The 12,472-nt window shown below is 38.9% G+C and overlaps 3 protein-coding genes across 4 annotated transcripts in view; 1 reads left to right on the top strand and 2 right to left on the bottom strand.

The window, feature by feature from the left end:
* Positions 1 to 12,472, bottom strand: part of LOC124629910 — a 103,314-nt gene that overhangs the window by 84,714 nt on the left and 6,128 nt on the right. The window lies entirely within an intron of this gene.
* On the top strand, positions 8,364 to 10,355 carry LOC124629909. The gene is made up of 4 exons (XM_047163571.1): positions 8,364 to 9,063; positions 9,158 to 9,355; positions 9,493 to 9,578; positions 9,854 to 10,355. The coding sequence occupies exons 1-4, from the start codon at positions 8,781 to 8,783 to the stop codon at positions 10,196 to 10,198; spliced, it is 912 nt and encodes a 303-aa protein (XP_047019527.1). The 5' UTR covers positions 8,364 to 8,780; the 3' UTR covers positions 10,199 to 10,355.
* On the bottom strand, positions 10,356 to 11,914 carry LOC124629908 (putative nuclease HARBI1). The gene is made up of 2 exons (XM_047163570.1): positions 11,462 to 11,914; positions 10,356 to 11,276 (listed from the first exon to the last, which is right to left on the bottom strand). Exons 1-2 carry the CDS (start codon positions 11,662 to 11,664, stop codon positions 10,376 to 10,378), a joined length of 1,104 nt encoding a protein of 367 aa, XP_047019526.1. The 5' UTR covers positions 11,665 to 11,914; the 3' UTR covers positions 10,356 to 10,375.

Here is a 12,472-nt window from a genome sequence, read left to right as displayed (position 1 = left end):
AAACTAAAAGTTGGCAAAAATAAAGCTGTGAGCGGTAACCGCAAAATGTAACGGCTAGATTATCCGCGCATTTTATATTTATAGTGAGTAAAGAACGTGTCACTTTGTTAAATAGTGGAAGCCATTTTGTGACAGAATTGCTGACGTTGCTTTTTTTGTTATCATCGCGCTTGTATCTGAAGGGATGATAGGCAGTTGTACTTTTATTATGTACGAGAAAAGGTACTTGGATTAAAATTGGTATTTCAAATCTAGTCAATGTGAAACATTGTATTTGTATGTTGAAAGATCTTAGGCCTCGGCCTCGAATTTTGCGGGCAGCGGGGCGGTCACCGCTTGACTGGAGTGCACCGCTCGTTGCCCGCTCCCGCGCCGCTGTATTCGAGGGCCGGTCCATTTGATTATACGCGTAAGATCCTGCCGCTCCCGCGCCGCCGCCGCTGCCACCCCGCTGCCCGAAAAATTCGAGACCGAGGCCTTATGAATTCCCTCAAATGTCATCGTAGAAATATTTTCATGAGGCAGTCATTTCTCTACATTCGTATGGTCGTAGGCAATAACGTGTTGCGTGACTTAATTTTCTCTGTTATATTAAAACACATGCCCACGCGTCACCTCGAGGCACAATCCACACAAATCGGGACACAAAACATCAAGCAAATTAACGAAGAAAAATCCGCGCATCAAAAGATTTGCTTACACACAATATTAACGTGTTAAACACGAGGAAAGTCTCGCTCGCATATCTAATGAAAAATAATTTGGGTGCAGACAGCCGGCATTAATATTAATAAATAATAAGGTGACGGTTCGCACGGTAGTATATAAATCCGGCACGCTGTGAGCCGTCACAATAGTAATATATTAGGACAAATGTTATTACAAGCTCGACTCGTTATGTTATTTTTGTTCGTTCCCCCGAGTTAGGAATTCAAGGCAAACAGGCGGCTTGTGCGACCGCAGCGCGCGCGCCTCACAGCGACAGTTGGCTCCTGCCGCTACCACCAACCGGAATAACCCACGCCGACTGCACCCCACCCAACTAGTTTCATATTCTATTCAATGACTTTTCAGCGCATACTGAATTTAATATTTCTCTCTACAGCTTTAACATAAATACTGCACTTCAATTAAGCCAGAGATTTCAGTTTTCAGTTTCGACAAACGAGGATTTACTTTAGATTTCGATGACATAACAAATAGGGCATGCAATTTCGGTAAAACAAAAATTACCGGTAAAAATTCGGTAATAAAAATATTTTTACCGGTAAACCGGTAAAACGGTAATTTTTGTAATTTTTTTAATGTGATATTATAACAATAAGATTGGGTAGTCTTAAAGCAAAAACTAAATAAATATGCAAAGTATAAGGTGGTAAACGTTTTTTGTGACGTGGGCCGTAACAAAAAACATGTCATTACCATCCGTACGCGATGTCGCCGACAAAATGCAAGAGAAACGGCTGCGATGGTACGGACATGTAAAAAGGAGTGACACCTGAGGACATCGGCAGTGTGAATGTGATACTCAATCTCAATAGACCCGGTCAAAGGCGCAAAGGCAGGCCAAAACCGTGGTGGTTGAGTGTCGTAATGAATGACATGAAAATCTGCGAACTCGAAGATGTCGATGTCTATTCACGAGGATAGAGCGAAGAGGAAGAAGGAAGATACAGAAAGCCGACTCCGTCACAAGACGGGATAAACGCTAAGAATTACCGTAAAAAAATATATTTTTCATTGAAGTGAAAGCCCTTTTTTATGGTAAATCATCAAATGACAGACTCTTTGTGTCTAAAACCCATGTTTTTTAGTAGGCGTTTTATGGACCAGGGTAGCGGTAACTCTTTCGAACAATCCCGCGGCCCCGGCAGGCCTTGGTCCTGCTGGGCCCCACTGGGTTTGCTGACATCTCCCTGAGGAGCCCGTGGAACAACGCGCGCCGCTGACACGGGTCTGTTGTCTATGCAGACGGTGGAACGATGAGCCACCCGAACTCACCGCCCTCAGACCGACGCCTACGGTGGCCGGGAGTCGTCTCTCGACCCTTGGCGCCCGTGGTGTCTTCCTGGTCCACTACAGCGGCTGGGATGAGAGGTGCTACTCGCAGTCGCTCCGCCGTCTCCTTCTCGAGCATGGCTGCTTCGCAGAAGGAGGCGACGGCTTCCCATTCCCTCTAGCTCCGGACCATGGCTTGAACAAGGGAAGGACGCGAAAGGTCGCTGCTGCCTATTGCCTCGACGACAACACGGCGGTACCCTTCCCAGGCAGTGCACACCTGGACTGTGTGCTCCACCGTGTCCTCAGAGCTGTCCGCATGGTGGTGAAGTAAAAGCCCTTGCTCAGTAAGGTCATAGAGTAGGTAAAATAAGCATTAGCTACATTTGTACCTAATATGAGCTGACAGTTTTGAGGAAAAACAGAATAACCGAATGAATACAATTTGTTTAGATTTTATAAATTAAGATGAGAAAGAAGATTTGTATCTAACCTAGAGATAGTTAGGGTCAATTCCCACTGAAAGAGCAGCGGCCGGCAGCGGCCGTAAGAGCACGGACAATGTAAGAGCGCGGCGCGGCGCGGCCCAGCGCGGCGCCGGATTGACCCAAGGTCAATCGCTGCCGGCCGCTGCTCTTTCAGTGGGGATTGACCCTTAAGGACACACAAGTTTACTTTACTAAAAAACAGCATCTGTAACACTTACAATACGTAATGTATGCAACATTACATTATATTCAGGTTACATAACAAAGATTTGACGTTAAATGAACAATTGCTATATTTTATCAGAAAAACGTAAAAACCGGTAAATTACCGGTTTCATATTATTTTTACCGGTAATTTAAAACTCGCAAAAATGGGCGATTTACCGGTAAAAACGAAACCGGTTAACCGGTATTGCATGCCCTAATAACAAACTCACAATTCAGTGGATCAAACACTAATTGGTGCTTTTTTGTAACGATACACAATCTTCCGATATTTCACTGCAAAGAATATTCATCGACTATATTTATTGAATAGGGTGTCATCATTAAAATAAGGCGGTGTATAGGCGAGAGGGAGCGGCGGTATTCCACAACTACCCTCGCCGCAACCGCCTCAAGACTTCCGAGAGCCGGCGACCAGATGTTATAATTAATAATCTCCTTTGAAGTCACTATTCTCCAGTAGTGGAGTATCCACTGAATTGTAGCATCTATACATTTTAATTAAAATAATATTATGATTTTTGGATTTATAATTTTAAAATTTTGGACACAATATAATTATGAACAGGCTTTATTTTCACGAATTTATTTTTGCTCTCTTTAAAATTGTATATTTGCACGACAGTCCAACCGCTATCAACAATTATGACCATCAGCGCCCTTTTGGTAATTATGTACATAAAAATAAACTAGTGATTTTATTTTAAGGTTTTCAGCAAACACTTGACCGCCGTTAAACCGCAAAAATACGTTCAATATTATTACTTTAAATTAAAGTAATTATGATAAAAACTGTGCCCGCAACCATTTCACGGTTGGTTGGCGAAAATATTTTGCCCAAACACGAAACGCGGGTGCTTCCTTTTCACAAAATATCTATAGGTAATGGAAATTTCGCTCTGTAAACTAACATAAGGTATATAAAGAGGACTTGTGCAAAGGACATGAACTCAATGCTGACTCTATTAAACTTTCATAACGTTTCCCAAGAGGGATGTGGGTATAATCGACAATAGTGTACAATCTTATCTACGTATAGTTCAGTTTTCACTCAATACGCTAATGTCGCCACGAATAATTAAATACCTTGGACTTGTTTGCTGTTGTTTTATTGTCCTTAGTTTAATTGTGTTAATAGTATTTAGATTGCTTAATTAGTATTGAACATGCCTAAGTAGTCACTTGTTACTTTGAAGGATATAAAAGTCTAATGAGTAAGGCGGATGTGTTTAGTAGGCAGTATGACACCTGGTACTTGTGTTAAGGACCTAGGAGTACTTGTAACGACGTAGTTTATACTTGCACATGTGGAACGACCAATTACTAGATGCAGCCAGTTAACATGTGATACCGGCCTCCTTACATGCCGAGAGGTCGTTAAAGCTTTTCTGGCGAGGCTCCCCGAGCTGTCGAGAACGGATTCCGAGCTAATCTTAGACATAACAAGGAAATCTGAAGACAATTTTCAACACTTCAGTTTAATATGCTCTCATAATTCTAAGAAAGATGTTGTGTAAAGTATGGAATGTTGCAGAATACAGAAATGTGATAGTTTGATCTCCCCGGGTGCTCAGTAAGTTTGTATAGAGCATAAATTTGAGAGCGCTCCCCGTGCATGCTAAGTGGCCTAAAATTCTGCACTTCTCTACGAATGCTAGGAACAAAAGCTTGGAGAATTCAAATATAAAAACAAAGTACCTATATCTTGTGGTATAAATATTTTAGTAAAAATCATTGTTCCGTTAATTTATTTTTTATCAACAAGATGATAAATACTAAATTGTATTATAAATGGGTTGAGAGAAAGAATTTAATTGTAATGCTAAACATAAACCTACATTATTAAATTTTCTGAACAACAGTTATCTATACTAATATTATAAAGAGGAAAACTTTGTTTGTTTGTTTGTTTGGTTGTAATGGATAAACTCAAAAACTACTGGGCCGATTTTAAATATTCTTTCACCATTAGAAAGCTATATTATCTGCGAGTTACATACTTAGGCTATATTTTATCCCGGTGCGGGCAGTAGATCCCACGGGACGCGGGTGAAACCGCGGCAAAACGGCTAGTATTATAATAAACTTATGTACAACATAAGTATAAAGGTTGAAATATTTCGTACAAACTATACTCAATGCTTTTTATATGCCGACCCTTTCTCATGAAATAATTCATTATCAACAATTTGTTTTACTTAAACTAATCGTCTAATAACATGAGCACAGTAATTGCCCCTCTCTCGCGCATGATTACACAACACTCGTGGTTATCTCCGATCGAGTCACATAGAAAGCACAGACATAAAAACATCCCATAGGGGTTGTTTAGTTCGTTAATTTGTGACTTTTTAATTTCATTACGTCATACCCTTTAAGGAGATTAAACACAAATTGAACGAGTTGTGACCGTGGCTGTATGGTGAAGTAATTATTTTTTGTTAGGGTGTCGCGTTTAATGGGCCGGTGACATGTGGCCGCCGGCGGAGGCCGATTAACTGTTATAACATCGGCCCCAACATATGGAAAACTTGTCCCGACGTAACGTGACCTCCGCACGCTGTAACTCCACTGTACAGACATGCTCGTCACTGACAACCCCGTTAATTTATGGTTATTGTAATGAACTAACAAAAACTTTTCCGAATAAAATCCCGTAAGGACTTTCAGCCTAATTTGAATTTTTAAATATTTATAAGGAATTAATTTCATGAATTCAGCCCTAAATATAAAAGTGGAACGCTTATTTTGTTTTGTAATATACCACTTTCTGTCAACGTAATTTTTTAGGCATGATACGAGCACTTGTGTCAGCAACATTTAAGTAAGGTATGCATGCTTACCTTTAGATTTTTTTCTGTTTTATTCATCGATAACGTTACAAAAACTGAATGTAAAATTATGCAAGCAACAACTACATGCTCTTAGCACGGCCTTTGTGAATAAGTAGCGAAAGGATGCTAACAAGCCACGCCACAATTTATGCATAATAGCCATCTTTAACCCCAACACAGCTTGTTTGCATTAACTACTACAATATTTACAACAAGTTTAACATTTTTGAATTTATATTACGATCGTCAACTTTGTTGGTCCAATTTACGTAGAACAGCACGCGATGGCGGGGATTGCACCTAAATTTGGCATTACCATTCATATGGCAGGGTGCTCGGACTCAATTATCCGACATGGCGCGCGCGCGGAGGGCCGACAATCGCGCGCTCGCGTCCCGCGCGCAATAAAACGCCGACTCGACGCTCGTTCTCGATCACTTTGATCGGCCCGGATGTCACAGTCGTTTCAAACTGTTTCGCCAAACTGTCCTCCAATAAATACTGTTTAATTTTAGAATAATTCGCTACAGCTACCCAGAGAGCCACGATTCATAGCTCTATGAAGCGCGACTTGTTTATTGCAATACAAATGTTACGTGTCACAAGCCCGGAAAGGGGCTGAATAAAATGAACCATTTTTACATAGAGGAACTATGTCATATCGTGATCGCGGACTATAATATAACTTCTTTATTTTGATAGTTCCTTTGCTGAGGAGTTAACAAATATTGCCTATTTTATAAACACCGAATTAGGCAGGCAAGTTATGTTTGTAAAACATCAGTGGGGTTTGTTCGTGTTTTACTTGAGTATGATAAGAAAACATTACCATGTTGTTCTATTTTATAGAATAAACTGTGTAATATAAACATCAAAAAACAAACAAGAGTCTGAATTCAAACAAGAAATACTCTTCGCAACAAATTAATTTTCGTATAGACACATGCTGTGGAATTAATTAAATAGCTAGGTACGTTGCCAATACCGTGAGTCAACAAACTAGTAAGTTAGGATGCGACATTAATTGGCGTTTTTTATGAGTTTGGGTACAAATTGTAAGACGTACGCGAGGATACAAATAGAATGTTTATGGCGTGATACGAACAAACGTCGTGTAGCACGCAGATGTCGAACCCGCACTCATTTGCGACAATCGCCGCTGCCATTGAGGGCTGATTGTTTAATTGCTTCGTTTAATCAATTGACCGCTTGAGAAACCGTCCCGCCCCTGCGGACGCTACTCGCTTATTTATTAGTAAACTGCTCCGGGTCAATAAATCCTCCAGTCAAACAACATGTTTGAACGAATCCGTTGACATGTCTCCGCTGCTGCTATTAAATTCTAATAGTACTGCTGGTTCCGAATTGTGGAGAGCGCTAACGAAGCCATCAGTCGAGTTCAGTTTGTGTTGGCTGTACAAAGTACACTGCGGTATTACTACTGATCAGCAGAGGGACATTAACCCAATACCGGCTTAAGAGGAATAAGCTTAATTTATATTTCCGAACAACGGAGCACTAAAATAAAAGACGGCCCGTATTTAAAACGTGCTATTCAAAATATTTGCACTGCTTCTGATTGCATTGCTGTTGTTCCGAGCTTTCACTGGCCAAACGCTTGGCTGAACTTGGTGAAACTTTCATTAATTATCCAAGTCAAGACTAGTAATCCATATACTGGGGAAACTAGTTCGTGCTGCAGCCAATATTTTACCCATTTCAACTTAGTATTGTCCAATTGATTTACCAAATTCAATGAAACTGGAGTAACATTTGAATTGGTCTATCTTTCATGAGTACCTTTTGCAAATATCATAAATAGCTAACAGCTGCGGCCTCGTTAGGATCAGGTACATGTAGGTCGTGAAAAGCCTATTGATTTCATTTTCCCGTTCCCGCGTTCCACAACGAATAGACTTATCCTTTTATTCCGTTTAGGCTAAGAATAGATGCCGAAGCCCTACCAATATGCCTATACAAACACTGTGTTACCAAAATTATACGAAACGTTTATGCCATCATCATCACATTAAACGCAATGGATATAGTGGTCGTATGAAGGCGATAAACTTTAATAACTTGACCTCACTACGGAACACGCTTTAAAACATTGTTGCTGTAAAACTATGAAAACAAAACACGAGTTTACTGCAACATCGGGCGGACCATCGACACAGTTTAACGGAGCAGATAAAACTCGCTTGTAATATCAACAGCCCGCGCCTAAATTACTGAATAATCTTGAAAGACTGATCAAGTAGAAGTCACGTCTTATTTCATGTCAGAAGTGAATCTAAGATCACATCTAAATTCAAGACATCTTCTCCTCCACTGTAGATAAATGGTCCAGAGAGACAAGTCCAGAAAATCTCTGGCTGAAGTTTTTGACATTAAGAAAACAGAGAATAGAGCAAAACTATTGAATACAATAAAGCACTAGTAAAGGCACATAGACAAATAACATTTCTTATATAAAACTTATTGTCGCATGCGTTTAGAGTACTTATCCTCCGTTAGCTGATCAATATCACTCCCAGACACATTCTCCCGTCAATTGGTTCAACTATTTCTGGAGTCATTGTTAATCCAAGCTTCGTTCCGGCGCGCTAACTAGTATCGAACCAGAGCCACTTCAGTACCACGCTCGTAAGGGTGCCATTAATTAACATTTACTAAGACATTATGTACCTCACAGCTACATGAAACCACCATGAAACCTACTTACAACGCAAAGACGCTTAATCTTCAGTAAGCTCATAGTTTTATAATATAATGTGCCTCCAATTAAGACGTGTAAATTGATGTTCGGATTATTCTAATTAGGGCGGATTCGACCAAACCTGTCTTTATACAGGAATAACTATACTAGGAACAATTTATTCCACGATTTTATTCTCGAATAAATCAACAGTCGTTTTTCCATGCAATCTAACGTATAGCAATACTTGGATTTGTTACGCGCGAATAGTGGAGTGAATGTAAACATGATGTGAACGAATGTAACACCCGGCAAAAGAACGTTGTCCAAAAAACGGGAGAGCGCAGAAGCATAGTCATGTCGACTCTAATTTGTCGTATTACAGCATGAAAAAGTAACTGTCAATGTCAATAGTGTTAATGTCAAAGCAGTTTGAAAACAAACAAAATAGTTCTGTTTTGCTTGTCGGTTCGCTTTGGTTTATGTATTATAGTATTTTCGAGGTTTGCAAGTGTATTTGAGTCTATAACATATAAAATGAGTGAAGTTATGCGTAAACGTAGTCCCAATTGGCTGCCGTCTGAAAAAGAACTTTTATTAAGCCTAGTAGAATTACACATAAAAATAATCGAAAATAAAAAAACGGATGGTGTTACTGTGAAATCCAAACTGGCTCAATGGCAAATCATTTCTGACCAGTACAACAGCCGTACAACCCACTGTTCTCGGTCAGGCGAAAATTTGAAAGCTCAATGGGAGAGCATGAAAAAGGTGGCAAGAAAGGATGCAGCCATAAACAGGAAGCATTTGATTCAAACAGGTTAGTATTGTAATGTTACGTCGGCGGCATATACATAGCTTAAATGCCAACTTTTATCTTCAATATAAAATAATGCCTAACATTTTTGTATCAGGTGGTGGATCATCAATGCCGCCTAAAAAGGAGGATCATTTTCAGCAGCGGATCATATCCTTAATATCTACCAGTGCCATTGGGTTATTTAACCCTTATGATAATGACTCCAGTGTTCCGGCGGTGCAAGAACAAGGGGGTATGGTTGAGATGACAATGGAACATTCCCCGGAAGCAACAGCAGAGATAGAATTTATAGGTCAGTTTTGCCTTTTACTGAGATAAAGTTTGGACTGTGCGTTGATATCTCAGTTTCAATCAATAGTTTGTTATTTCATCAATTTGTATCAAATATGTTTTCCATATGCCATAATTTTAAACTTTATGCTTTTGTAGATACTGTGATGCCTCCAGCATTTGATATAAAAGGCCACACAAGTGACACAGACGTTGTATTAGAAAATGACAAATTAGTTTCAAAGGTAATAAAAATCTTTTTAAATAAAAAGAAACTATATGCCCAACCAATCTGACTATCACATAAAATACAGCCCCAATCCGTGGACCACTTGTGACTTGGCAATGCTCTCTAAAAATGAGTATTGTGAAAAATTAAACTTAAATAGAACTATGTATGTCGAGTTGTATCATTACACTATTTCTGTGTCTGATTTTAAGTTTGTGGTATGTGTCTTTGGTTGCGCAATAAAATTTATTTTCTTTCTTTCTTACTAACTGAATTATTTTACAATTATAGGACTGGGGAGATTACACACCTCAGATGTTGAGGACTCCTGTATCGCAGCCCCTGAAGAATTCAGTCCCTACAGAGAAACCAACACCTCATCGGACATGGGTTTCTAGGAGAAGACCAACCCACACAAGCACATCACTACAATCTTCATTACAACAACTACATATGAAAAAAATTGAAGCTTTAGATATCCAGACAAAGCTTGCCATGGAAGAGATGGAAAGATCAAAGGTTCGCCATGAAATAGATATGCAAATAAAAAAGGAAATATTAAAACAAGAAAAAATTAAAACTAACATTTTATTGATGAAGCGAAGAAAAATAGTGGCTATTAAAAATATAAAATAAGTTTTAATTAATTTAATAATGGTGCTAATTTTTAATATTTCCTTTTTTACTTGAATACCTATGTCATCAACCCTTTTCATTTCTTCTACATGAATATGTCACCACAATGTACCTGAGTACCATAATTGTAAAGTATTAATAAATTCTAAAAACCATATTGTTTTAAGTACTTTTATTTTATACCAAACTAGAAAAATAATTAGCTATAATGGCATCCCGGGCTTCATGCTGTTGCACAGGCCCACCTGAAACAGCTTGAGACATTTGGCCATCATTGATAATTTGCTCCCAAGGGGCTGGTATCTCAAGTTCTGGGTCATCTGGTGGTAAAATTTCTCCTCTACGCCGTAAAATATTATGTAGAACTGCGGTGGCCACTATAATTGTGAGTGCTTTTTCAAGTTTCACACGCATTCCAAGTGCCAACACTGGAAACCTTCGTTTCCATACACCATAACTTCTTTCAATCGGATTTCGTGTCCTTATTTGGGATTCATTGTAGAGTTGCTCTACTTGCGTTCTTGGACTCCCTAATGGAGGCATCATGTATGATGTTGAGGCATATCCACCGTCAACAACCAAAATTGAGTTATCGTAGCATCCATCTTCAAATTTTGCTTTAATAACACTATTATTAAATATTGTGCTGTCGTGACATGATCCTGGCCACCTTGCTACTATATCGGTGATTTCTAAATTGGTATTGCATATTGTCTGCACGTTTATAGAAAAGAAACCTTTTCTGTTCCTATATAATTCAGCTTGTTCACCTCCCACCTGGCACCGGAGAGGAACAAATGATAATTTTATATGTGTGCAATCCATAGCACCAATGACACGTGGAAATCGAGCTATTTGGTAAAAATTATCTTGCTCCTTCCTCATCTCCTGCTGAGTAGTAGGAAATTTTATATACTCTTTGTGCAGGGCAGCAATAGTGGCACTCACTCGGTGAATTATTTTATTAGCAGTAGGTGTACTCCAACCACAGATGTCACCAATAAGCATTTGAGTGGAGTTAGTTGCATAAAATCTCAGGGTTCCCAGCAACTGGTTCATTGGTGAAATAGAAAAATTGCTGAAAAATAACAAAATAATTAGATAGATATTCCAAAAACAGTAGGTTACATAAGTAAATGATTATCACCATTAGAATATTGCTGTGCCTAGACAGGCAGGTACCTAACTATATTATAACCACATACAATAATATAAACAAGTAGATTAATTAGGTAAGAAGATATAGTAGGAGGAGACACTTACCGGTCTGAAATATATTCCAATTTATGTTCAATTTTTGTCAGCAAAAACAAAGTTGCTTCTTTGCTCAAACGAAACCTTATCGTAAAATCACGGTCATCATAATATTCAAATAAATCTATTCTCTCTTTTAGCCACCTTGGACGTCTAGGTATAACTTCCTCATCACTATCACTATCTTGAATCAAACAATTTAAACGTTGCATTATAAGTTTTTGAAATAATTCCTTGATGAGTTGCGTTAGTTTCAAATGACAGCTTTAAAACAATAGGACGCCATTTTGCTATTCTTGGATTATGCTCCCTACTCCACGCTGAACGGCGGTATAGGGACTATTCCCGAATAAACTCGTTATTCCTCGAATTGTAGTTGGTAAAACGTGAAATTGATTTATACTGGAGTAAGTAGCGATTTACACCGAGAATAAAATTTACTCTTGTTTGGTCGAATCCGCCCTTAGAGGTAATTTTAATTAAAATATGTTTACAATCAGAACGGTTGCGTCGGTTGTGGAGTAATAATTCTAAAGTAGGTAATTACTGTCTCGGAGTGGGAGAAATGCAGGTGCCGCAAACAACGAAAGTTTGTCAGGACAGACGGGAGGACTTATTATAATAGTGCAGCGAGCTCTAGCCTCTGTAACTTATAGAGAATCACTTGGCTATTTTCGAAATTAAAGAAATTACATTTTCAGGGTGAACTTTCCTTTTAGATATTTGAATTTCATGGATGGAAATAATAAATGGCCGGAATATTTTGCGAGTAGGTACCTATTTTCAGTAATAATGTTTTTCAGTATTTTGATTTTGAACTGGCTTAAAATGCTGACGCTAATAGGTACTCCAGATCAGTAGAGTACTATATTTAAAATGTTACTCATTCGTGAACAGTAACTGTACTACAACAGAGCTTTATGCAGAGTTTAAACGTCAAACTACTGCTTAGCAACGGGCTGTATACTGTTTGTGTGTCAACCAATTCCTTTACCATCGCCCGCCACTTTAACCCAGACG

This window comes from Helicoverpa zea, chromosome 4 (assembly GCF_022581195.2).
Source record: "Helicoverpa zea isolate HzStark_Cry1AcR chromosome 4, ilHelZeax1.1, whole genome shotgun sequence".
In the NCBI taxonomy this organism is placed as follows: Eukaryota; Metazoa; Arthropoda; class Insecta; order Lepidoptera; family Noctuidae; genus Helicoverpa; species Helicoverpa zea.
Note: the sequence above shows the minus strand (reverse complement) of the source record. Positions and strands in the feature narration are given on the sequence as shown.

Bases quoted from the DNA above. Each gene is read 5' to 3' on its own strand.
- LOC124629909 (XM_047163571.1), top strand. From the start codon at position 8,781: ATGAGTGAAGTTATGCGTAAACGTAGTCCCAATTGGCTGCCGTCTGAA. The intron at 9,064-9,157 runs GTTAGTATTGTA...TTTTTGTATCAG, and splicing joins GAAGCATTTGATTCAAACAG to GTGGTGGATCATCAATGCCG. The intron at 9,356-9,492 runs GTCAGTTTTGCC...ATGCTTTTGTAG, and splicing joins AGCAGAGATAGAATTTATAG to ATACTGTGATGCCTCCAGCA.
- LOC124629908 (XM_047163570.1), bottom strand. From the start codon at position 11,664: ATGCAACGTTTAAATTGTTTGATTCAAGATAGTGATAGTGATGAGGAA. The intron at 11,277-11,461 runs GTAAGTGTCTCC...GTTATTTTTCAG, and splicing joins TTGGAATATATTTCAGACCG to CAATTTTTCTATTTCACCAA.